Source organism: Besnoitia besnoiti, chromosome XII (genome assembly GCF_002563875.1).
Source record: "Besnoitia besnoiti strain Bb-Ger1 chromosome XII, whole genome shotgun sequence".
NCBI lineage: Eukaryota > Apicomplexa > Conoidasida > Eucoccidiorida > Sarcocystidae > Besnoitia > Besnoitia besnoiti.
The window spans coordinates 1,342,795-1,367,710 of NC_042367.1; the positions used below are offsets into that span (position 1 = coordinate 1,342,795).

At 55.3% G+C, this 24,916-nt stretch overlaps 4 protein-coding genes across 4 annotated transcripts; 2 read left to right on the top strand and 2 right to left on the bottom strand.

The window, feature by feature from the left end:
• Positions 1-1,213: 1,213 nt before the first annotated feature.
• Positions 1,214-2,476, top strand: BESB_023900 (formate/nitrite transporter protein; the record flags this gene model as incomplete). The annotated part of the gene is made up of 1 exon (XM_029361092.1): positions 1,214-2,476. The coding sequence occupies one exon, from the start codon at positions 1,214-1,216 to the stop codon at positions 2,474-2,476; it is 1,263 nt and encodes a 420-aa protein (XP_029215907.1).
• Positions 2,477-4,228: 1,752 nt separating this feature from the next.
• On the bottom strand, positions 4,229-5,242 carry BESB_023910 (uncharacterized protein; the record flags this gene model as incomplete). Its single annotated transcript, XM_029361093.1, has 1 exon — positions 4,229-5,242. One exon carries the CDS (start codon positions 5,240-5,242, stop codon positions 4,229-4,231), a length of 1,014 nt encoding a protein of 337 aa, XP_029215908.1.
• Positions 5,243-7,174: 1,932 nt separating this feature from the next.
• Positions 7,175-10,772, bottom strand: BESB_023920 (syntaxin protein; the record flags this gene model as incomplete). Its single annotated transcript, XM_029361094.1, has 7 exons — positions 7,175-7,255; positions 7,806-7,861; positions 8,191-8,301; positions 8,544-8,616; positions 9,056-9,147; positions 9,586-9,846; positions 10,457-10,772. The coding sequence occupies 7 exons, from the start codon at positions 10,770-10,772 to the stop codon at positions 7,175-7,177; spliced, it is 990 nt and encodes a 329-aa protein (XP_029215909.1).
• Positions 10,773-15,294: 4,522 nt separating this feature from the next.
• BESB_023930 (putative myosin heavy chain) lies at positions 15,295-24,251 on the top strand (the record flags this gene model as incomplete). The annotated part of the gene is made up of 12 exons (XM_029361095.1): positions 15,295-16,050; positions 16,549-16,654; positions 17,098-17,272; positions 17,642-17,754; positions 18,484-18,674; positions 19,486-19,615; positions 20,065-20,120; positions 20,795-20,974; positions 21,667-21,989; positions 22,751-22,967; positions 23,312-23,545; positions 24,054-24,251. 12 exons carry the CDS (start codon positions 15,295-15,297, stop codon positions 24,249-24,251), a joined length of 2,679 nt encoding a protein of 892 aa, XP_029215910.1.
• Between the last annotated feature and the right edge of the window lie 665 nt (positions 24,252-24,916).

Consider the following 24,916-nt stretch of genomic DNA (forward strand, 5'->3'; position numbering starts at 1 on the left):
GTGACTCGCATACGCCGTTGTTCCAGCTAAACTCCGGAACCGCAGCTCCTGTCTATCGGACGGAGCGCGCAGCACTCGCGAGCTTGGTTGCCAGAGTCCCCCCTTCCGTCGTCGCCCTTCTTCCTCCTTCTGCCTGGTAACGCGTTTCTCAAGCCGCGCACCGCGCCGCGAGGTAGGAGTAGTGACTAGGGGTTGCGCTGGACAACGGCTGGAGGCGGCGGTCGATAGCCTGCTACTTGTCGGTGTGCCCTCACTGAGGGTTATCCGCCTGGGTAAGAAGGGCGCCTGGAAGCCACGCCTGCAGAGGTTCTAGTCGACTGGCGATCGCAAGGCGCCTGTTTCTCACAGGTGTTTCGCTCCGCGCCTTGTGAGTTTTTCCCGTCGTTCGTTAGATCGGGGATCGTGGAAACCCGGCAGCAAGTCCCGCCCAGCGCATCCCACGGCTGCCCGCGTCGTGGCACGCTCCAGCGCCACATCTCTCGTACATGTCTACCACTGGGGAAACAACACGACACATGACAAAAAGGGTAGAGTGGGTCGAACGTTCCCCAAAAGTCTCTGCTTCTGCGGCGCAGGATTCTGTGGGCATTTTGTTGTGAGCTGGGATCGCTTCTGATTATGAATTTGTCTGCTCATAGCGCTTATATTTAGCTCTGGCGTTTCTACGAGTCTCCATCGTCCGGCGCAGTCGACCGTAGCAATGGAGCGACGACTTCGGCATGCCGTCAGTTGATTTTGCTCTCGGTTCTTGCTTGCTCCTTCTTGTCTAATTGCTTTTCGGTAAATTGTGCGCAGTCGTCTGCGCCGGTATTGTTTAACCTTGCCTGCCCACGTTGGATTCGCTGCGTGTCCTTCTGTCGCCCGCCCCCCTTTATGCTTAGGTGTGGGTAGTTCGCAACCTCTTTGCCGTGCAGTCTCCGCTGCTACTTAACAGCAAGACACCGGCTTTTTATCGCGCTGAGCATAGGCACTTGCTGATTTCGGGAACCTCTGTATAGTGGATTGCGAAACCGACTGGGGAAGAGGTTGGATTTTGCAAAGGCTGGGGGTGGAGTCTTTTGCGTTGAGATGTGTCTCGCGCCGGTGTGCGGTAGATCTAGAGCTCCTTGAGATTGTAGATTCTCAGCTGGTGTGGTGACAGTAGTTCAGCGCTTGGTGTACACCACAGCAATTTTGTTGCCTTTTTTTCCTGCGTTCCTCCCACTCAGTCAAGATGGTGGTCACTGCGTCGCCCGACACTTACCTGCATATCATTGACTATGGTTTGAAGAAGGTACGGCTGCGTTTCGACCGCCTCCTTCTTCAAGCCTTCATGGCTGGCGTGTTCATTGGGATGGCGGGAAATGCCTGCATTTCTCTCGCAGGTGGGTTCTCTACGGACGCGGAGAACCCCCGGGCAATAACGCCTGGGATGCAGAAGTTTATTTACGCTTCTATTTTCCCAGTAGCTTTTATTGCCATTATTATGACCGGTGCCGAGCTATTTACCGGTAACACAATGACCATGCTTATTTGTTGGTTTGAAAGACGCATCACTATTTGGCAGCTCATACAAAACTGGACGGGAAGTTTCTTGGGCAACTGGGCGGGTACCGCTTTCTCAGCGTACTTCCTCACGTATTTGTGTTGTCCGTTCGACCACGATCCCTACTTTAGCTACCTAAATCATACTGCCGAAGTGAAGGTCAGCTACGGCTGGGGAAGTTGCTTCCTCCGAGGAATTGGTTGCAACACGTGGGTGTGTTTAGCTGTGTGGTTTGTCGTCGCGTGTGACGACGCCGCAGGGAAGATTCTTGCGCTTTGGTTCCCTATAGTCTGTTTCGTGCTTTCCTCCTACGAGCATATTATCGCCAACCTCTACACGCTGCAGCTGTCCGCCATGCTAGGTGTAAGCACGCCACTGGGGACGATGATTGCGTACAACCTCCTACCCACTTTCCTCGGCAACCTCGTCGGCGGTTGCGGACTGATTGGGGCGGTCTACTTCTATAACTTCTACCCGATCGTTGGTCATCGGGACGACGTTGTCGTTGACGGCGAGAATGCGTGTGGAGGCAGCGAGAAGGATGACTGTGTTTCGTTCGTGGGCGTTCCTCGCGGCACCTCCGTGAACAGCCTTACCGCTTCTGCTATTCCGTCGGTTTTCTCGGTCCACGGCCACCGGGAGAGCTTCGCCGGAGACAGCAGCACGTTGGGCATCGGCGACATCAATCGCCAGCGCAGCATGCTTTCGGCACGAAAGCCCATACTCACGGGAGGCGGGCTCGCCGAAGGCAAAAAGGACGTGCAAGTGCCGGTGCGCCAGTTCGAGGAAACGGAGAATCAGAGCACCATGGAGGATGTGTGGGGCTTGGAAGACCCCAGGAACACTGTCTCCGCCGACACAACTGAGGCAGGCAACGGTTCAGGGGCGAGCGTGCCAAAGCCCACGGGGCCACCTGCAGCGACGGGGACGCACCCAGCCATGAGCACCTAAATGTGGTTAAACCGTGTGTCGTGGTGGAACAGATGCACTTGCACAGAGCTTCAAGCGTGGACGTGTGCCACGGATAGTGGCGCTGCGCTGTCAGTACGCCCTCCCGTGGAGTTCGGTCTTGCCCAGGTCCGATTTCGGGGCGGTCGGCCGGCGGTTTTGTGCCTGGTGCCCCGGCTGCCGCTTACTTGAACAGAACGAATCTCTCGGAGTCAACAGATTTCCAGGATCTGGGAAAGCAAAGCACAAAAGACGTTTTAGCTTGATGGTTCTAGCGAATTTTCAGTCAACATTTGAGACGCTTTCGTGAGGTGCGATAGGGAGGACGCGTCATACAAGTGGTGAAGCGAGGCTTGTGCGAGTAAGTCTGCCGCCATATTTCATGCGCAAAAGTGAGCCACCAATCAACCGGAATGGTGTGTCAGTGTACAAAAACGTACATCTCTCATCCGCACACGGGTATGCCCCGCCCCCTTCAGATTCAACACGACGCTGAAGCTAATTCCGCCGCGCCTATGTGTGCTTAAATTCAGACTGTCGGCTTGACTGTACAGGAGCGTGCGGTGAACATTGAGTTTGAAACTGGCAAAACTGAACAAGGTTTAGGGGATTTCCGCCAGGGTCGCACTTGGCCGCCGTGGCGCCTTCCTGGGTATCCCAGTGGATGCGCGTAGTTCCGGTCTTGTCCGATACGAGAATTTGTCGCATATGCTGGTTTGATGCCTTGGGTTATTTTGCTCTGGCTTGTACTTGGTCCTGCATACCTCGTGGGGGTAACGACTTTGTAACATTTCGGCGTGACAGCCGACGTGGCATTTTTTTTTTTTCTCATCAGCGATAGCGCATCCTTCTTTTTTGTTGAGTTACCGCCGGCGATGGCTACATGTCCGCCTCTTGAGAGCGTGTCTGTCATGAAAGCGTGCGCAGAGTTGCATTGAGTATTTTCCACCCGCAAACTGCAAACTACTATTTCCGCGAGGGAATCCCGGCTTAGTACATCAAGGACGAAGTGCCTCGGCGGCACATAGTGCAGGAATTCATATTCGATGCAGCCTGGCTCGGGTATCTATCTCAACAGCGGAAAGCCGGTCACGGTGTGCGTTTAGAGCCGTCACGTCGTACGGTTTAACACGCAGAAGCTAAATCGTTGCCAGCGGCGCGTTTGTTTCTTATCCCCTACTTCGTTCAGATACATCGCAAGATATAGTGATGTTCGGCCACGCGAGTGATTCAGCAGCTGAGCTGTTAGATTTGCAAGAAACAACCACAGTTTGGCATAGCGTTGTGACACGAATTCGTTGTGTTGTGTCGGGCTCACTCTTTCTTGGAAGCATGGTGTCAAACCAGTGCAGGAGCGTTACCGCCGCTTATTGCGCAGTCCGACGGTAATGTGACTACGGAAGCGGCGCATCAACGACTCTCAGCTTGAGTGTTGTGGGAATGGGTCTACTGAGCAAGCGGAGAGGTGTTTCCGGGTTCCAGCGATTCACCGTCACACAGGGCTTCGTGGGATCTGGCCGTTTGAGTTAGGTATGAAATTCTTGAAACCGAGTTAACACAACGCGCGAACCTCATTCCACCAACAAAGAAAAAACATATTCCTAGGGTTGACGCGCCCTATCTCGCTGTATCTCATCTCGACTGCGACGTGCAGCTGTTCTTCTGCTTGCCGGGCAGGAAGGAGAGCGTGGTCATGTAGAGGATGGCCATAATGGATGTGGATCCGTTGGTAACCCTCGTAATTGGGTATCTTTTTCAGATGTTGTCATCTAAGAGCTTTTGTTCTTCTGTCTCCCGGACTTCCTCAGGCCCCTCAAAACCGGAAAAATGATTCTGCTGCAGACGCGCCATTGCCATGTAGCTCCACAGACCGAGAGGGACAGCACAGAGGAACCACCACTGGTCTTTGACCAGGGCATTGGCCTGCCAAAAACTATAGGGAGCGACACTGGATGATGTGGAAGCGATGACGTTCCACCAGATGAGCAGGCAAATGCTAACAGGAATAGCCAGGATGGAAAAAGCAGTGGCAATAATGGTGAACGATTTCCAAACTCCCACAGCTCCAACTAGTCCTGCGACACCCGCAATGGACAGTAAGATGCCATGAATAAGCAGGCAGGTGTTCGGCCCCTGTGTAGTGGGGGCGTAAAGGCGGCTGCCCCAGAATCCCGAGCACTCAAGCATGGCAACGAAGAGACAGAACAAACTGAATACGATGGTGCCTGTGCCCACAGACATGCCAACTCCCCATGTGCCCAATTTACGCATCTCACCGGGATCAGCTAACAAATCTTCCCGCACCTGTCCAAGTATTCTATAGTTTGTACCCTCGAATCCATTCCCGCCGGCAGCTTGTACGTTTGCCAGAGAGGCGAAAATACGAACCATCGGGATTGCCACGCCGAGGACTATCCACAAGGAAAGGCGGACGCCGAGGTACCAGATGATAACGGAAACAAAGCTGAATATCCCAGTTATCAAGGCTGCCCACGCAAGAAAGGACGTCAACTGCGGAACGCGGAACGTGACGGCCGCCAAGGATAGAACAGCGACTAGAATGTCAAGACCGGCTGCAATGAAGATCGAAATGATGCGACCTTGAACCAGAGCCGACGCTTCGCTAAGTGGGCCCTCTAGAACACGTAGGCCGTGGATGCCCTCGGCGATCTCCGTAGACGCACAGACACCCAGGACGGCGGCGTAAGCCAGAGCGGCTCCCGCCAGCGAGAGGCAGTAGCCTCGGGTGCGCTTCGATTCGCTCTGCATTTCTTGCCAAGTGGGGGAGTGAAAAAAGTCCGAGGGCAGAAGCGCGATGTTCGAAAAAAGCCTGGTACGAACAGAATCGTTTGTATATCCCAACCCGGAAGCAAGCGTTAGTTCCTCCAATGTGACGAATCGAGCCACACGCGGATGGCGGTGCGTGAGTCAAACCAGACGCTACAAGCCGAAAACATATGGTACAGGCACTTCAAAAGAATATTCGTAAGTTCCAGTTGCGTTCCGCCGCTTCAGGTGGCGCTGGAATTCTCAACGGGATCTCCACAGACACGGCAGTAGCACACCACAAACGGCGTTGAACGTATGTGGTCATGAGACAGCCTCTTCCCTCTTCTTTGGAAGACACCCACAGCGGAGAATAACAGTTCTTGGTTGCCGCGTTCGATGGCTAACGCCCACGGCTGCACGTAGGGTGAAAGGAGGGGCCCGCCACACCAGGTCGCGTCTTGTGAGTGTCCCAGCTCGAGGGTGCGCTAGCTCGGTCTTGATTCGAGCGTTCTGTTTTTCGGCTTTCGAGGTGCTATTTCATCCACCAGCACGGCGTGACAGCCGCTGTTCGTAGCTCGGCAAAGGAGCCTCAGGGCGATCGGAACAAAACATTCACTCGCCGCTTTGCTTCGGTGACAGGACAGGCATCTGACGTAATGCTGTGGCCCCGCAGCACTGCAGCCTAGCTAGTATTTTATTGGAAGACATCCCTCTTGAAGACCAAAAAGCACAGCTTCTTCTGGCAGTCAGTTTCCCCGGGGAATCGGCCAAGCTGACGCGCGTGGTGGTGGGTCACAGCTGCTTTCGTTTCATCGCGTGCTGAGGGCGCAGTGGTGGTTTCTAGAGTAATGCTCGCTCAGGTTTTTTTACGGCCCCCGTGCCTCAGTCGGCCTCGCGTGATTCGGGTGGACCCCCCTCCTGCTCTCGTTAGCGCAGACACTGTCCCACTTACCGACTTGCGCGTGGGTCTTTGCAGCCAGTGACGAAAACCGTGGTTAGTCAGTGGCGCCAGTTTCGGTAGAACGATAATGGAACATGATCTGAACTAACGCGACAGCACGGAATGCCCGGTCAGTCTACACATAAGGGCAAATAGTGCCTATTCCTCTCAGCCACACGCGTGCACCAACAGGTTTTCGTCACACAATGACGTGCTATCCTTCGACAATTTTACTCCTTGTCTGAGGTCGCGATTATGCTCAGAGCCGTGTCGGAAGCACCTGATTTGTTTGAATGATACATATGCGCACACCACCTGTGTGCCGCGGGCTGCGACACTCAGAGCCCTCGAGGTCCAGCCCGCTGCGGAAGCAGTTTGCTCCATTAATGCTGGGCAGCAGCGGCCCCCGCCTTCTTGCGGAACTGAATCCGATCAGGGTGTTGTGATTTACAAAGAATAGGGCTTCGCTGCCCTGCGTCGTCCGTGTTTTGCTACTGGGGCTGCGAAGATCGACAGAAGTCAAGGGTGTGCATTGGAAAAGAGGGCAGTGAAGGCCTTTCTTTTGATGGAAAATGCATGTTTAGAGAATAGCTAGAGTAATCTCGTACCGTATAGCTTCTGAACGCCACTCCTACAGTCATACCACGCCTAAACTGAGGGTTGCAATCACGCCCCCGCGGCCCGAGCTCGTGCGACCTTTTGACGGATGAGTGTCACAGGCTGACTAGTGCGTTACCGTGTCTGCGTCGTGAGCAAGACCGAAATTTGTTGTGAACTGGGAAATTTCGGTGTCCTGCTCACATTTTTCGGTGGCGGCGGCACCGTTGTTCGCGCGTGTGTGTTCACATGCGTGGCACTGAGGCTGAGCAACGCGGCGGCGTGCACATATGATGTGCAACGCTGCGGCGATGCAGCATTAATCTTTCCAATCTTTTTAGATCAGTACAGAGTGGAGAAAAGAGGCCAGTGGAGTTGAGTTTCGTTGATGAGCTTCACTTGACCAGGGTCAGAACGACTGGAACGAGTACAATGATAATGAGAACGAGGATGCACACGCTCAGCCAGCACATGCGCTGCAGACAGCACATTCAAAGACGCGTATAGCAAAACATCTAACGCATTAAGCGAGGCTGACAACGTACAAACTGAGTAGAAACGGCTCTGCTGCGATTCACCACATTGCCAGTCACAGAACAGAGTCCCGATGGCCGCCACAGCCCGGCGAAAACTGCTATAATGGACGACGCGTCGATCGATCCGAGAACGATCGAGGAAGCGCCCTACTTTCAGCTTGAATATACACGACCGTGTGCAGATGTGCCGCATATCTGCCTGGCCGCGTGCGTACTCGCGATGTATCACGGCCGCATACACTGTTTCTGTATAGCATGCCTCGAAAGCAGCGAGGGCGCCTATCGATCGAAACCCATCCGTAGCGCTATGAGGGAAGTGCTCGTTGCCTCGGGAGCTGTCGCTGGTGCCATATTTTCGCTGCCTGTTTAATGTGATGTGTGCTGCTGCATGTGAATGTCGTTGTCAAGCTTGCGTGTGTGCAGGCAGCTTGTTCGTTGCTTTCGGCACCAAGCCACGGGCAGCCGCATGCGGTTGCGACATGGCTCTTACCTGTTTGGCTGATTTCTGGTTTTTCCTTGCCTGAAGTAAGTCCTGCTCCGCCTGGGCTGCAATCGACCGAAATTTCGCACACTACACCTACGCTGTGTATGTTTCCCCAAGGCGTTTCCAGACTGTGGGCGCCACAGACGCCCCAGTGCGTCAATCCCCGCCGAAAGCCTGCACTGCGCCCTCTCGGACCTGCACAGCGGCATGCGGTCTCCTGAAGTTGAATATCTACAGATTTACGCGCCTATAAACTCAAAGAGCGCGTCAACGCCACGTTCATCTTGCCTATACGCGGACACCGCTTCTCAGGTCACGATAGGCGCGGCAACACATGCTTACCCCAGACAAGCTTCCAGGCCCCGCAGAAGCCACGCGGGCAGCCACCTACCAGTGTAGTCCTTCGCCTGCGTCACATTATACTGAATCTGGTCTAACAACTCGCCTTGCTGCTCAACCAGAAACGCTAACTCAACGAACATCTGATGCAGCTCCGCGACGCCTGAACATGTGCAAAAAAAGCAACTCCAGCGCGAGATCCGCTGCCTCATGGAAATCATAACGGCAGCGTCACCGCCTGAAAAAAGCCAACTGCAACTCTCTGATACTCTGACACACAGTTACCAAGCTCGAGGCACACTGGATGAGACGCAAATGCCCACAAGCACATGCACGCCCACCAATATATACCTCGTTTTACATCCGATAGGGTTATGTGTGTACGCGTATTCACGAGTCGCTCACTTTGCTCGAGACGAAGAATATCCCGGTATTTATCCTGGAGATCGGCGACTGCGTTGCGGAGCGACTGATGCGTCTGACGTGCAGAAATCAAGAGAGAAAAAGAGGGCGACAGCGCGGGTTGCAACATCCAAACGCAAGCAAAGACACCCACACACAGGTGAAAAAAGCTGGCGCAAACCAAGGGCTTTGACGAACGGAGACCATAGATGAAAAAACACACTAGAGGAGAATCCTCTGCAACGAACTCCCAGACCGGCGAGTTGGTGACCACTGCACAAAAGTAAAAGGGAGAAACCAAGAAAGAGAGTGTGGCAATGAGAGAGACAGAGAGAGTAGAGCCTACCGCCGCCCGAGGGCCGAGAGCGAGCGCATGCGAGAGCAAAACCGCGCACGGACAAAATGCGCGATCAAACAAGAAAGACACACATGAAGAAAAAAAAGTAGAAGTGGAGACTCTTCTTGCGCCCTCAACAAGCACGAAAGAGACGATGACTACTCGGACGCCTCCTCACCCCGGTGATGCGCATCTTCACGGCCGTCGCAGCTGAGAGATCTCCGGACTCCACGAGCTGCTCAACCTCGTCCGCAGACGCCTCGGGATACACTGAGAAAAGCAAAACGAGCCAAAACCAGTGGAGCGCCTCTCTAGGCATGCACGTCAGGAGAGAAGAATCTCTGACAGAGAAGCACGTGCAGAACGCTGCGTTTAGTTCAGCTTCTGTCCCTACACATAAGACGCAGATACGTCTTTATATGCTGAATCATAGGACAGAAACACTTCCCAAAATACACATATGCATATGCCAGACGTAGACGCGGGCCTGTAGATGGATGCCCCTGCGTACACCTGCGCTCTTAGCATGCGGTGTACACACGCGAGAAGCGAATTCGAGATCTGCGCTTAAGTTGAAAGAGGTCGGTGTCGGCGATAAATCGTTACACCCACGCAAGCGGAAGAAAACCGGAGGTAGATGCGGAGACCCTCTATCTGCGCTGCGCGCACTGCGCAAATGTGTGTCAGGCATCGAGTTTGTGGCCTCACCGATTTTGACTTGTCGGCAGATGCGTTTTTTAATGACCGCCTTATACTCGGTTTCGGCTTGTTGACACTCGACAGTGATCTGCTGGAGGTGGCGCGCGACGATTTGGTGCATATTCACGCGAATTCTGCCTTCGCTGATTTTCTCGGGGTAGGTCCGGTTGAAGAGCGTGTTTTCGTCCTTGATCACCTGCAGCGCGTGCTTTGTCTTTTTTATGATTGCCATCGTGGCGTCCAGCAGCTTGTTGAGCAGATGCGAGGCGTCTGCGACACACACACGCGCGGAACCGTCTCTCAAACTCGCAAGAAGAGAGTTCCGCGACGCGCAGCGGATGCAGCTCACGCAGACAGGAAACGCAGAGGCGGCGAACCATGAGAAAGAAAGAGAGACGCGAGATGGAGAGCCGCAGAGTCTCCCCCAGCCAAGAGCCCCGAATTCCAGAATCTCGAGGCGGAGACGCGCTCTCGACATCGGAAGGAAAAAGACAACCCGGGAGCTGACCACGCTCTTGAGACGACAGAGGCCCCGGAAGAGGCGACAGCGCGGGAGGACGCGCGACAGGAGAGGAGAAAAAAAGTGGACGCAGAGGTACACTTTGAATACACACACTCTCGTGTGCGGCCGAGGCGCCTCAGTCGCGACCCAGAGAGTTTGAAGCAATGCCAGCAAATCCGTACTCGCACTGGCGGAGACAGGATGACGCGCATCCCACACGCCTCGCCATACACATATAGACATGTGTGCCTCTCGGCAAATACGCAGCTCTGCGCGTAGACAGCCGAGCGCATGCTGAACTGCCTTGACGCATTACAGCTATCTGCGGTTCGCAAGCGGCCGCCGCCCCGGCTGGATGCGCGCGGCGTTCGCTCTCACCTCGCTCTTCGTCGGGGTTGCTGGCGACGATGACCTCGTCCTTGAGGGTCTTCATTTTTTCGAGGTTCTTCGAGATCTCCTGCAGCGCCTTCTTGAGGACGTGAATTTTCTCAAAGTAGTCCGCCATAAACTGCGGCTCCGCCTCCGCGGCGCTCACTGCGTCGTCGTCGGACTCGTCCTCCGCGTCCGCCACGGCAAGCGCGAGGCCACGGCGCGTCAAGAACTTCTTCTGCAGCGGCCACGCATGCATCTGCGCGGCGACCTGCGGCGAGCCGCGCCGCGCCAGCGACCGGAGGTCTTCAAACAAATCCTGCATGTTCGCTGCAGTCTAGCAACGGGCGACGCATGCACTTCTCTCTGGCGAGAGCCCCGGACCCGCTACGCGCGCATCTTCCCTGGGCGCTCGCGGCTCCAAAAAAAGGCCTCCTCTCGATGCCTAGGCCTCGCTCGCCCTCGTCTCTGCCCCTCCGTCCAGCAAGACGCCTCTGAAGAGAATACGCGCCGGCGACAGGTGAGTCACGCAGGCGTACCACACGGAGACGACGGAGAGACGCGACGCGAGAGCGGACATCCACCGAAACCACAAGACGTATCATCGCCGCGAAAGGCGAACGCGCTGCGTGCGCAGCCGGCCAAGATGCTGCGCAGCTCGCTCCAGAGAAAAGGCCCAGGCAGAATTGCGAAAAAGAAAAAAGACCAAGCAGAATCGAACCTCAAGCCAGGGATGCCAGCGAGGAGAGCAACGACCGCAGCCACAGCGGAGACAGATAACGCGAGCAGGATGAAAACGGGCGAAACCGCGAGCGAAGACGTCGAGCAACTGAGGAGAGGGCAGGAGAAAGACAGAAAAGAGAAAATGGATCTCTCGCGAGGGGTCGGTCAAACCGAGGAGGAACGAGGCCGCATAATCTGCGAAGCGCGGGTGCACCGGTGAGCCATGTGCGAGTTTGGACAGCAAAATTTGTTCGCGACGGAAAGCACGCACGCCAACACCAATCCGAGCGGCGTGTTGTATTCTGAAAAGTTAACGACCGCACAACATAGCCCGACTACGTACAAAGGTATACGGAGATAGGGAGCTGGGCGAGTCCGCCGTGTGAGACCGGAAAACTCGCAAAGAGGCACAGACAGCCATCCAAGCGTGAGCAGAAGACGAAGGGAAAACGGAAAACAGAGGGAACAGAGAGGAGACGGAAAAGGAATGAAAAAGAGGGGGCGGGTAAACACGGTGAACGCGCCCTGCAGATGTGTCTTGACGGGTTCCGTGTGAAAAGCGCGCGTAAAACGGCCGCCAGGGAAACAGAGAAAAAGGGGCCCCCTTTGACGATTGGAAGGGAAAACCCCAAAGCAAAAGAAGGGCTCATGCCGTCGAGAAGGAAGAGATCGACGCTGAAGAGTCGACGACGGAGAGTGAAAACGCTTTTCAAGACAAGAAGCAACACACACGAAAGCATGCAGAGACCGGTGTAGATACAGCTAGGGACGGAGAAAAGAAGAGGGGACGCGAGACAACCGATCGGGTCAAAAATCTCAAAAAAGAGTCAGTAATGAAACTTCTCTATTCTTCTCCTTCTCTCTGGTGTTTGCTCTTTCGGCAGACCCGTATGGCAGCAGACGGCATCCGACAAACACGATTCGCTGCAACACGGGCGCGCGCGTGAGGCAGCAGTCTCCGGCTCTCGTTTCAGCCGCCCGTTCTGCTGGGCGAAAGACTTTCGCCAGCCGCGATCTTCCGCAAGCGGCAGCCTCAAGTTCACCTCGAGGTAGTTAAATTGGTCAACAAGCTTGCTTAATACTGTCCTCTCTTCCCGGATTCCTACTCAGAAACAGACGGCGCGACTGGCGAACATCGGCGAGGCCCGCGCGCGCGAAAGAGCGCAAACGAGGGCGCCACCCCGTGCGGAGATTTTGCGATAATTGCCTTCGAGACTTTCAGGAAGCACGCGCAGAGAAGGGCTTCAGGTGCAATGAAGACCAGGCGAGATGTAGAGCCCCGCGACTAGAGAAGGTACTGGATACATATAAGTTTGTATGTAGACAGAGCGATGTCTGTGTACATGTGAGGGCTCGGTCTCACCGGATAGGTTCAGGTACGCGCCAAGCTAGCGGCAAAAAACTACATAAATTCTTAGATCTGTCTGCGTATATGCATATTTATCTCTCTAGAATATTCCTGATATGCATGGCGCTGCAGCGAACAGGGGCATACTGTATTCCATGCCCTCATGGTGTGAAACTTTGCTCGCGGCGTCCGCGCTTCCCCGGGTGTCACAACGAGGCCTCTCACGGGTCTCGAGGAAACGAGGAAAGAGATCCAACGGAACGTCGCCTGTAGTTCCGCGTGTCTCTTGGTGAGGCAGAGCTCCCGACGCGCAGGCCACCACACATGCACGTATATACTTGTGTATGTGCTAGTCTGTATACATATCCACATAAATATATATATATATATAGTCATATATGTGGGAAATGCACATGCCCTTTGCCAAGAATTTCTTAGAATGAGTCCCCTCAGGAGCCTTTTCCTCGAAGGAGTGTCTGGGCTACATGCCCGCAAGGCTGTGAACGCACTCGTGCTGTCTCAATTGGCTGCTCAAGAAGAAAAGCCCTTCCTCGGTGCATAAATGCATTGCCACCGCCTTCACGGGCGCGTCACCTACTCACGATTTCGTGCATACATATGGAGAGAATATATTTTCCTATATATATATAGAGAGAGGGAGAGAAAGACGTGTATGGTTTGGTTGGAAGCACATGCGGGGCGTCTTGCGTCGACACCAAGGGTCGATGCCTCTTCGGGTCCAGAGCGAGTCGATTCTCTGCAACTGTATCTAGAGACGGACGAGCAGGGGATAGGGAACGCGGACAGCAACCGTGGAGAATAGTACCCGTCTGTGATGCAGGGTTTGTGAACCCACACCAAGAGAGCTCCTGTGCCTCGACGGAGCTACTTGCAAGATGCGCCTCACAGAGTGTAGCGCAGAATCAACTTCAGTCTCGCCTATCCACAAGCTGAAACAAACTGGATGGATTTTTGCTTCCCACTTCCTCTGTCGAATGCAACGCTCCCCTGTCGGCTGTGTACGGCCCGCGTGCAAAAAGAAGGGGAGGACAAAGGGACGAGCAGAACGGCCTCGCTCGCGCGCAGCACACTGCCTTTCCCCTGAAATTCGTACCTCTTGGCTCGCGTTCTAGTTGAGGGGGCTCTAGCTGATCTGCAGGGTCCACTCACGGAAAGAGAAAACAAGAGAAATCGATGAAAGTCTCATTCCACGCGCGAGTCTTTTCGAGTCCGCTATTCTGTGCGCTAGCTGGCTGAGCTGCGAGTGCAAAGGGACAGAGGGAGAAAGAAAGCGCCGCGTCGTGCTCGCCTCTGAGACCGCTACGTAAGTCCATGTCTCACCCCGAAACTCATAGGCGTAGACATGTTTCTACTTGTCTTTTTAGCGCAGTTTTCGAGAAAAAACTTCGTAAAAAGCTACATGCAAAACTAGATGTCTGTTCCCGCGCGCGCCTCAGACCCACCATCCGCGTCCGACTTTGCGATGCGAAGGACACACCACGCAGAAACAGAAGACGGGCTCGAGAGGAGACCGAATCGCTCCTTTTCGTTTCAAACCTACAGAAGAATTCTTTTGGGGAAGTTGCTTTTTCAACTGAGAAGCCGCGCCTCACCTCTCGGTTCGCGCGTCGTGCTCAGGAGGCGCACATGCGCACGGACGCCGCGCTAGTCAAGACACACAATTGCAGCTGCTTGCTCTCACTTAGTCGTTCTAGCTACTCGTCTTCTTTCCTCTCCCTGTGATGCACTGTTTCCGCTACTCTCCTCATTTCTGGTTTCCTGCGCTCGCGAGGCTTTCTCTCACTCCGTGCTGCCGGCGCTACAGCCGCGAGAGGCCCTCGCGCACACCGGACTGGCAGCCCTCGAAGAACGTCTGTTACATCGCATTTTCTTCGTGCCTTTATCGTACACATATACGCATGATCCACGCAAACACAGAAGGAAGCGAGCGGCACCGTCGGGGAGCTCTCAAGACGCGGCGAAGAAAGAGTTTCCGACAGACATACATTCGCGCCTAGCTGCAGCCGTGAGAGGCGCCACATATACATGTATACAAAAATATATGACGGTGTAAATAAATCTGCACATATATATATATATATCGAGATATGGAAGAGTGTGTGTACGGTGTGTGCGCCTAGCTCTCTGTAGCCGCATCGGTTGCCTTTCGGCGGCTGTCGGATATGGACGAGTGTGCATATAGTGGTGCGCGCCCAGCTCTCTGTAGCCGCTTCGGTTGCCTTTCGGCGGCTGTCGGACTTTCTCTCTTCGATTTCTTCGGCTGCGAAAGCGATGTTTCTGTCTGCTCAGTTGCCTGCGTGACCCCCTCCCCCCCGCCCCCCCCCCTCACTCCAGCCCAGCCCGGGTGACGAGGCCGGGCTTGAAGCCCAGTAAACTTTTATCCAGTCAACTCATGAGGTATGCGCCCCTGTTTCAGGCGCACGCCTCCTCTTCCCATGCTAGCGCGTGTCTGCTCAAGCTTGCGCCGGAGTTGACACCTCGGTTTCTTCGGCTCTTCGCCTGTCTTCCTTCTCCCCCAGCTGCCTTTGTTTTCGCCACGCGCTTTGGCATGTTCGCACTCTCTCCCTCTCTCTCTTACTCGTCTCGTTTCCTCATGCTGGCCTCCTTTCCTTTTTCGGCTGTGGCATGCGGCGCAGTTCGCTGAGCGTCTCCTGGCAGAACAGGCTTCTCGTTTGCTGTTTCGCGGTTGCTTCTTTTTGGTTTTTCCTCCTCTTCGCCTTTTTCGCGCGCGCCTGCTTCCGCACGCCCCTACGCGATGAAGCGCCTCGAGGGTTTGTCGCGGGGCGGCAGCTCGGCTTCTACGTTCGGCTCTCTCTCCCGTGTGTGCGCCTCGTCTTCCTCGCTGCCTCCTCGCTCTTGCTCTTCTTCCGTCGCGCCCTCTGCGCTGCACGCCACGCCCGCCGCCGCGTCTGCGTCGCCCTCCCTCTCCACGTCGACTCGAGGGCCTCCGTCGCTCTTGACGCCGCTCAGGAGAGCGTCGTCGTCTCTTTCTCTCTCTGGATCTCGCACGCCGCCTTCTTCTTCGACTTCTTGTTGTCAGGTCTCGCCTCAAAAGCAGCGCCTGCTGGCACCCTCTTCAGTCTTCAAAAAACCGTCTTTTGCCTCCTCCGCGCTCTCTTCGTCGGCCTCGCTGCCCTCTTCCACGGCGGCGGGGCTGTCGGCGTCGTCATCGCTGCGCTTGACGCCAGAGAAATCGTTCTTTTCCAAGACATCGCGAAAAAATGCCTCACCGCCACTCCAAGACGCGAGCGACGATGGCGTGCATCCGGATGCTTCGTCGTGCGTATGTACACCGCATCCGAGAGGAAGCGAAGAGGGTGGTACGCGGCAGGCGAGCGCCGCACTTCCGCCGCCTCAAGAGAGGCTTGCCAAATTCGGACGCGAGGCAGTAAAGACGGAGGGAGTAGGCGATGAGCTGCTTCTGAACCGGAAGTTCGTCGGTGATAAAGGCTGCAAAGGCGTCGCAGCTTCGCTCATGCGAAAGACGAACTTTGTCCGCATTGATCTCTCTGTGAGTCCCTCGTCTACTCTTCCGTCATCCTCTGCTTTCTTTGTCGGCTCTGTAGTGTCGGGAGCTCTGTTTTCTCTCTCGTCTTCGTTCCTCGCTGTCGGGTGCTAGCAAGACGAGACAGCGATGCTTTTCGAAAATGCGACTCGTCTTTCTTTTCTCTTCCACTGGGGCCACACTCGCGACTTTGCGAAGAGACGACAGAGAGCGAGAGAGAAAGGAGAGCGCGACGGAAAGGAGTGCTGAGAATTATAGGACGAAGAGCAAAAACACAGTTCGCCGCGCGAAGCATGGCAGTGCAGGCAGACGCCACAAGCGAGTGGGTAGGACGCAGGGAGGGGTGGCAGATGCCTCTTCATATCAAGACCCTAGAGAGCGACAGCGTGGCGGAAAACAAGCAGAAGAAACGGCTGAGAACGCGAGACGCAGCGAGGAACGAAGGCGCGAATGCTTTCGTAGGAGACGAATGACTGCGTTTCTTCTTGGTGTGTCTCTTGTCAGGCGAACAACATCAGTGCAGAGGGTATCGCCGCTCTTCTACCAGGATTGTCAGTCCAGCGCGGCCTGCGGCACCTCGATCTTAACTGGAATGCCCTTTCCGCTGCAGGTGATGCCTCGCTGAGGGAGGCCCTCTTCTGAGACCTGCCACGCGCGCCGCCTGCGTGGCCTGTCTGGTGTCTGGATTCTGTCAAGGTGGAGAGAAAGACTGCGCCTTTTTTCCTCTCGACTCGCCGACGCCAGATGAGCCTTCGCGTGGCGTCTGCAGCTCGCTGCAGTGACACCGAGGGGCACAACAGGCGGGAAGGGCGACGAACCGATCCGCGCACCTCAGGGATTCACGTTTCTTCTTCTGCACGCCACGAGAGACCGAATCGCGCATGCCCTCTATCCCCAGTTTGGCAACGCCTTCCTTCCGCGTTCGCCCTGCCTCTCTATGCCTTTGAAAAGCTCTCTGTCGGGTGCCTCGGCTGCGAAGTCGCGTTCGCGTGCCTCCCGTCTCGTTTCCTCTTGGGGCGAACCCTTTTTATGCCCGTTTCGGCGTCACCGCAGGAACCTCCATCGAAGCGTCTGGCGGCTCGCGGGCGTCGTCCAGGTGTATGTACACCTTGCAGAGCTTCTGCGACTGGATCGCCGCACACAGCGCCCTAAGGACCCTGAGCCTCTCGCACTGCCGGTTGGGCAATGAGGGCGCGGCCTGCGTCGCGGATCTTCTCAGCAGGAACACGTGAGGCGGGAAGCTGAGAAAGCGGCAGAGACGCGGCGACACACCCCTCGCGGACAGAAAAGCATCGTGGAGCCTGCGGAAAGGCCGCAGGTTGAAGCACGCGCTAGCCTGAGCTGCGTGACTGTCGCGTCGAGTCCCGGCTTTAACATCTTCGTTGGGTTCCTCTGCGTTCGTTTTCGAGGTCTTACTTGTGTGGAGTATAACCGTGGCTGCGAGGCGAATCGCCGCGATTCGTCGCGGCGACGCAAAAGGGCCGTCGCGGAGTTGCTTTCGTTTGCCTTGAGCCTCTCCCTCGTCGCCCCCGCCCTCGGGTGCAGACTGTCTGCGGACTTCTCTGTTTTTCCTCAACTGCTTCGGATTTTTTCGTAGGAGTCTGGTGTCCCTCGACTTGAGTTACAACGGCATGGGGGCGGCAGCCTGCACGCGCCTTGCGCAGGCGGCAGAGGCCTCAAATTTCACCCTGCTTCACGTCGACCTGGGCGGTGGGCTCCCGCAGTTTGAGCCAGCGACCGCAGTGCTTCTTCTGCTTGTTTCCTATAGAAGATTCGAGTTTAATCCATGCTAGGGGGTGTAAAAAGCGTTAATCCAGTTACTAAACAAGCGCCACGCCAACTCGGTCTGGAACGTCCGCGCCTGAGGCAGCCTCGCCGGGGGGGGGAGGGGGGGGCTGCGGCGTGGCTGTGGCGCGGCCTCGGTGGCGATAGAGCGTAGAGAGCGCGACTGGGCAGGAAGCCTCCGAAGGAAATTATACTGCGGCCTTGCTGCTGATCTTCCGCGGCCGGGTTTCGCAAGCGCCCAGGCATTTCGCGCGTTTCAGGGTTGCAATGAAACACAGTGAAGACAGACGCCGTAGCTAGCGGAGAGATAGCACAAGAAGGGCGCGGATGCCTCTTCAGACGAAAAGTCCTCAGAGGGCGACAGCCCGCTGCGCCCCCTTCTCTCTGTCGCATTTTCTGCTGCGTTCTGTTGCGTTTTCTGCCCTGGTTTACGTCCGCGGCGCCTTCCGCTTGTGCCTCGTCTGCGCGTCTTCTTTCCCTCTCGCTCGCGGGCGAGGCGAGCCGGTGCGCGGGCTATCGCACGGCGGCACAAGTCTTCTCCTTCGAGTTTTTTCTCAGTCTTCAACGCTCTGCGCCGCGTTTCGCGTCTTCTGTGCGTTCTGCGTGCCCTTTTTTCCCGCATATTCCGAGTCGGCGGGTCTCTTCTGTCTGCAGGGAACTGCGCCGGCTGCCAGGCGCTGGAGCTCCTCGCGCGCGCGTGTGCCCGCAACCGCCTCAAGCGCCAAGTTCGGCGCCAGCACGAGGACGCCGAAGAGCGAACGGCGCTCCGCGATGAACAGCTGAAGAGGCAGCAGCTGCAGACCTACGTGCTACAACTCGAGAAAGAAATGACGCTCCGACAGGAAGTCAGCAGGCTACACACACGCGCCCCGCGGCGCGAGGAGACACGGCTGCGACAAAAATAGGCGAGAAAAATGTAGAAACGGGCGACAGGTCATTGCACGAAAACTAGACTGTTAACCTCCCTGCAGAGGCCGCCCGCGGGAGGTCGCCTGCACAAAAGCTCTCTCTCGAGCGAGGCATGAGGAGAGAAGAGCGAAGACCGAAAGGAAAAACGGGCGACACGCACACACCAAAGAAAGCACGCGTCTCAGATGAGGACGTGCGCCCTCCGTACGGATATATGTATATATGTATGTATATATATACAGGTATACATAACAAGTGTAAGTAGTGCATATGGGGCATATTTCCCTACCTCTCTGTATTTATCTCTCTGTATCTACCTCTATGTATTTATCTCTCTGTATCTACCTCTCTGTATCTATCTCTCTGTATCTATCTCTCTGTATCTACCTCTCTGTATTTATCTCTCTGTATCTACCTCTCTGTATCTATCTCTCTGTATCTATCTCTCTGTATCTATCTCTCTGTATCTACCTCTCTGTATCTACCTCTCTGTATCTCTCTATACCTCTCGCTGTCTGTCTCTCGATATCTGTCCCTCTCTATCTCTCTCTATATATACGTATACATGCACACCAACATACATATTTGTACGTATTCGTACATATCTACCAATATCTATCTACTTATCCATATGCATGCATGCGACGTATCTATCTGTATCTACGAATCTATATATCTGTCTATATAAAATAAATATCTCTATATACGCCTTGTGTATTGTGTTGTTGCTTTCGCGGGTTTTTGCAGGAGTTTGGCAAGCTGATGGACGGCATGCTTGCGGACGCGGCGGAGGCCTCGCGTAAGCTAGAGAGGGCGCAAGAGGAGACTCGCGAGCTGAGAGAGAGGCTGCGAAACGCCGACTTCGAACTCATCGCAGGTTTGTCTCTTCTTATTCTCAGGTTCCCTCTCCCCGCTCGACCCTTCCGACAGAGCGTCATCTTTTCGTTTCTCTATCTGACTGGCTCTGAGACGATAACATCAACACCGATCTCAAAACACCTTTTTCTCTGCGCGGGGTCTCCGCCCTCCCGCATAATGGAGGTCTGGGCATTTTCTCGCGTTTCGTCGTGTCTTTTTTCGCGCAAGCGCGAGAGGATTTTCGGGCTTCCCTTTCCTTTGCATTCGGCGTCTTCAGCTTCGCTCGTCGCTCGGTGCACAGGTTAAGTCCTGACGGCAAAACTGTCTCCTCCGCGCTTCCTGCTTTTTCTGTCGGTCGGTGGAAGCGCTTCTAATTCACGCGAAGAGAGCCGCCGACCGGCAGGCTCCCGCTGGCGCTGTATCGACATCGCAGCCGCACTTTCTTCTTTTTCTTGCATATCCCCGCAGAAAGGAGGAATGCGCGGGACGCCGCGAGCCTCAAGAAAGAGCTCCAAGCCCTGCAAGTAGGCTCGCCCCTTTTGAAAACGAGAAGACGCTTACGAGCAGAGGCACACGCATCGCGCGAAATCCAAGTTCCTGCATCCTCCACGCTACAGAGCGCCAACACAAGATTCTCCTGAGACCGCGTGTCGTGGCAACCTACACGTTTCCGTTTCTCGCGAATCGACGTTTTCTTTCTCTGCGAGCGTGCCTCCACGCAAACTGGCCTGCGGAGAACCGACAGAAGGGAGGAAAGCAGCAGACGCGAAGCGAAGGCTGAGAGGCGCGGCGCCCGTCGTCCGCCTCCGTTCTTGCTGCATAGGAGTAGACTGCCTAAGGAGAAATTCATAGAAGACTCCGCAGCTCGTCGCGCGAGACCGGCGCGCGGTGCGGCGTCTCTGCGTCAGGCGGCGAGGCGTGGAGGCAGCAGGCCGACTGAGGGCATCCTGCAGCCGCGACGCCTCCTCTTTCTGCGCTGTCGCCGGCGAGAAGACTCGACGCTGCGCTGGCAGCTGGCGCGCACCTTCATCCTCTCCCTGCGAGCGAAGCCAGGCGCTGCATGGAGAGAGAAGGAGACAACAAGAGAGAGATAGGCTGCGCTGGATGCCCGCGTGCGGAGTGCGGAGAAGCGCCACTCCGCTCGCACGGGGGACGCCGCTTGGAGGCGTTCACCCCCCGAGGTGTGTCTTGCGCTCAGGCGACAGTCTGCAATCGGGAGCAAGAGAGCTCGGCGCTCGAGTCGCGGCTGCGAGAAGTCGAGACGGAGAAGCAGCTGCAGGATGAGGAGCTGCGCGCGCTGCGTCTGCGTCAGCAAGAGGCCGCGGACGCGGCGGTGTTCATTCAGCAGAGCTTGGATGACACGAACGCCTCCAACAAAGTGCGTTCTTGCTTCTTCCTTGTTTTGACTCCTAGCTGTCTGTTCCACGGCAGTCTTCAAATCCGCAGAAAAGGCGAAACGAGGTGCCCTGACGGCGTTGAGGCGGCGCGCGAGACCTCTTCAGAGTCGGGGAGGAAACGAGAAACAGACAGCCGGGCTTTCACGCCAGCGAGAAAAACGGACACTGAATCGACGCAGATAGAACTGAAAAACCATTCAAAAGAGTCTTATGGCGCCCTGAGACTGCGCCAGAGGGGCACGGGGATTCGTCGCTTCGTCTCTCGGTTTCGCCCTTCCGCGTTCTGTCTCCTCGCTCTCTTAGACGTCCGCAGGCTGCTCTCGTTTCGAAAGCGCGCGGGCTGGGCAGGCGGTCGCGCAATCCGCCGCAATCCTGTCTCGCTCGCGCTGCGGTTGTCGCCTCCTGCGAGTCTCTCGTATACACGTTACTTACCGCTGTAAAACGTCAGCTTTCTCGTCTCGGGTTCAATTGTCGCTGCGCAGGCGGCAGCGTCTTCTGTGTCTCCGATTCAGTCGCGGCGGCTCGCCTCCCCTCGACTCGGAGATGGGGGGGAGGTGTCTGTGGGAGACGCCGCGAGTTGGTTTGAGCATGCAGTTCTGGGCGTGTGTTAAGGCTTCGTTCTCTGTCTCAGAGGCGCGCTGTGCTGCAGCGTCTTTGTGCGTTCTCTTCGCAGAAGCTGGAGGCCTGCGTGCAGCAGAAGACGCAGCGCATCGAAGAGCTCCGCGGGCAACTGGCGTCGGCTGAGCGGGCGGCGGAGGAGAGGAGCGAGGCGCTTCTTGCGCAGCTGCAGAGTGCGCTTGACGCGAAACGCGGACTTGAAGACACACTCAACAAACTGAGCACGGAGAAGGAGCACATGGAACAGCGAAACCTGCAACTCGCCTGGGCGCTGGAGGCAGAGGAACGCGACAGCCAACAGCGACGCGCGCAGCAGGAACAGAAACGAAAAGAAGAGCAAAGGCTGCTCGCTGAGCAAGCGGAAGAATGGAAAAACAGGCAAACAGAACACAAAAAAAATGTCGACATCTCGCTTATTATTAACTCTTACTTGGATGCGCACATTTACATATCTATATACGTGTCTACCGATCCATCTACTTGTATAGTTATCTTGTCATCGATATATATGCGAGTATATTTGTGTGTGTAAGGCGTGATGTCTATATATGCATATATTCGCACGCCTCGGCACACCACCTGGATAGACACATTTATGTATGTATGTATGTATGTATGTATGTATGTATGTATGTATGTATGTATGTATGTATGTATGTATGTATGTATGTATGTATGTATCTATGTATGTATGTATATATCTATGTATGCATGTATCTGCACATATATATATATATATATATCCACACACGGACATATATATATATGTATGTCCGTGTGTAGATCTGAGACTGAGTTTCTCAGGTTTCCTTTCTGTGCGTGGAAGTCTGTTGCTGCACGTCTCATTCCGCTTCTCCGTCTGATCGAGCGTTATTGTCTGAATGCAGTTTTTTTAATGTCGAATGCATCGACACCTCGCAAGTATCTCACCTATCTCTCGCGCGTGTTTGAGCCTCGGCGCCGCCCCTGCATTCACCCTCTCTGCGTGCCTTTGTCACTCAAACAATCCTCTCTCCACGGTCTTAGCGCCGCCCTGCACACCTTCCCCGCTGGCGCTGCTCGCTCCGCGGAAGAAGAACTGTCTCGCGCGAGGAGAAACGGTTTTCGTTTTTTTTCTCGCCTTCGGCCGTGAGATGCAGACTGAAGAGGCAACTCACCGAGCACAACGCGCAGGAGGAGCGCTGGAAAGAAGAGCGACTCGATCTCTTTCAGAGGCTGCGACAGAGTCAGCAAGCGACGTGTGATGCCGAGACCGAAGTCTCTGCGCTGAGGCACCGCGAGCGACAGCGAGACGTCCACGCGCAGGCTGCAGAGGAGGAGCTTTGCCAGCTGAGGCAGACACTCGTTGCCCGCGAGGTAAAACAAAGACACATGTATCTCGCGAAGCTCCTTCCCCCCCCCTCCCCCCCCTCCCGTCGGCTATCTCAGGGCGAGGAGAGCGCACGCGACGTCGAGGCTGCGGCGTCTCTCAGCTGGAGTCGAGGGCGCGTGGATCCTACAACAGGAGGGCCGAAGGCCTGTCACTGCGTCAGGCACTTTGAAAAAAATTGAGAATGTCGGTTTAAGGAACGTTAACTATTATGAAGAAACTAATACCTCAAAAACTAAAAAAGTTCTCAATTTTATTAGATTTTTAAAAATAATTTTGAAAACATTTTTTATACGAATTTTTTACATTTTAATCGCGGTTTTCTCTGCAGGATCAGCAGCGCCGCGAACGGCAGGAGCACGAGGCGCTGCTTCTCGCGCAGAGGCGGAAAGAAGAGCAGTGGCGGGCGACCCTCGCCGCGAGTGAAGCCGCTGCAGGCGAGGCTCGGCTCCGCGAAGAAGCCAAGCGCCAGGAAGCGACACACCTGGAGGACGCGCTAGCGCAGAGAGACGCGGTGATCAAATCGCTCCAGGAGCAGATCCAACAGAGCAAACAAGACTTAGCGGTCAGCTGAAAAAAACAAACGAGGCGACGCAACTCCACAGAAAGGCCACCGCAGGTTGAAACGTCTAGGGAAACGCAGACACGCACACACACACGCGCCTCTGCCGGCTAAATCTACTCGCAAGAATACGCTGGAAGCTCTTAACCTGAGTTGAAAACGGCAATTCGCGACGCGCGGCTGCGCCAGCAGTGCAGGGCCCTGCATGCCCAAACAGACTCCGCCTCACGCGGGTCTCACAGAGCGGCCCAGCGTTTTCAGTCACACACTCACATGCCCAGACGAAAGTGACCTACAAGCTTTCGTTCTAAACCAATATACACAAGAATAAATAAATATATAAATAAACCTGTTAATGAATATACATGAGTATATAAGTAGAAATATAAGTATGGGGCTGGACGCGGATGCGCACCAAGTGTTTCGCTGCATAACGGAGGCGGGCATCTCACTAGTGTGCGTAGACTCACGCGTGAAATATAAACACATTTGTGCGACGGCGTTGCCTCAGAAGAGCCACGAAGCGCGCCAGCAGCTGGAGCGCGAGCGCGTGGAGCATGCACGCGAGTTGAGGGAAGCGAGAGCGCGGGCGAAGAAGTTGGAAGAAGACTTTCAGCGGAAATGCAACGAAGCGTTCGAGGCGCTGCGCCTGTCCCTGAGCACAGCCACGTCGATTCTTGTTTCTGTGGAGGACGGCGACGCAGCCTGAGGACAGCAACGGAGTGGAAGCCCAAGAAAAAGGAGAATGCAGCTTAGTCGAGAAAGACTAGAGGAGGGCGGCGCGATTTCAACGCATCGCGAAAGGGCGCCGAGCCACACAAGCGCGAGAGAAGGGCGCGAGAAGAGTGTAGAATCTGAGAAACCAGGAAAGAAGAAGAGGGACGCCAGCGAGAGAATGTGCTGAGGAGAACAGCCAACGATCAGGCGGGAAGGGACGCAGGGGGGGGGGGGGACTAGAGGTTGAGAAGGCGAGAGCAAACGCGCGAGTCGACGCGACAGATGAAACAAAGGAGAGGAAACTAGAAAACTCTGAAGGCCACCAGCGCTTCAGAAAACGGGGCACTATCTACGACACGTCGGGTGATGAGGGAGAGAGCGAGATTTCAGAAGACTTCCAAGTCTTCGAACAAGAAACAGCCTACGGAGGGTCCGGAAAGGCCCTCGCAAAAGGCGACCTTCCCCCTAAAGGACTTGCGATACTACAGATGCTCCCACATACTCATGCGTACGCGTATGTGTATAAATGCACATATACATATATATGTGAATCATATACAAAGGGCTCGCCCCCAGAGGATACGCAAGCTTCCAGCCATATCAGTACTTCCTGGAATGCATACCTCTGTACAAGCAGGTTCATCCATAATGCATACA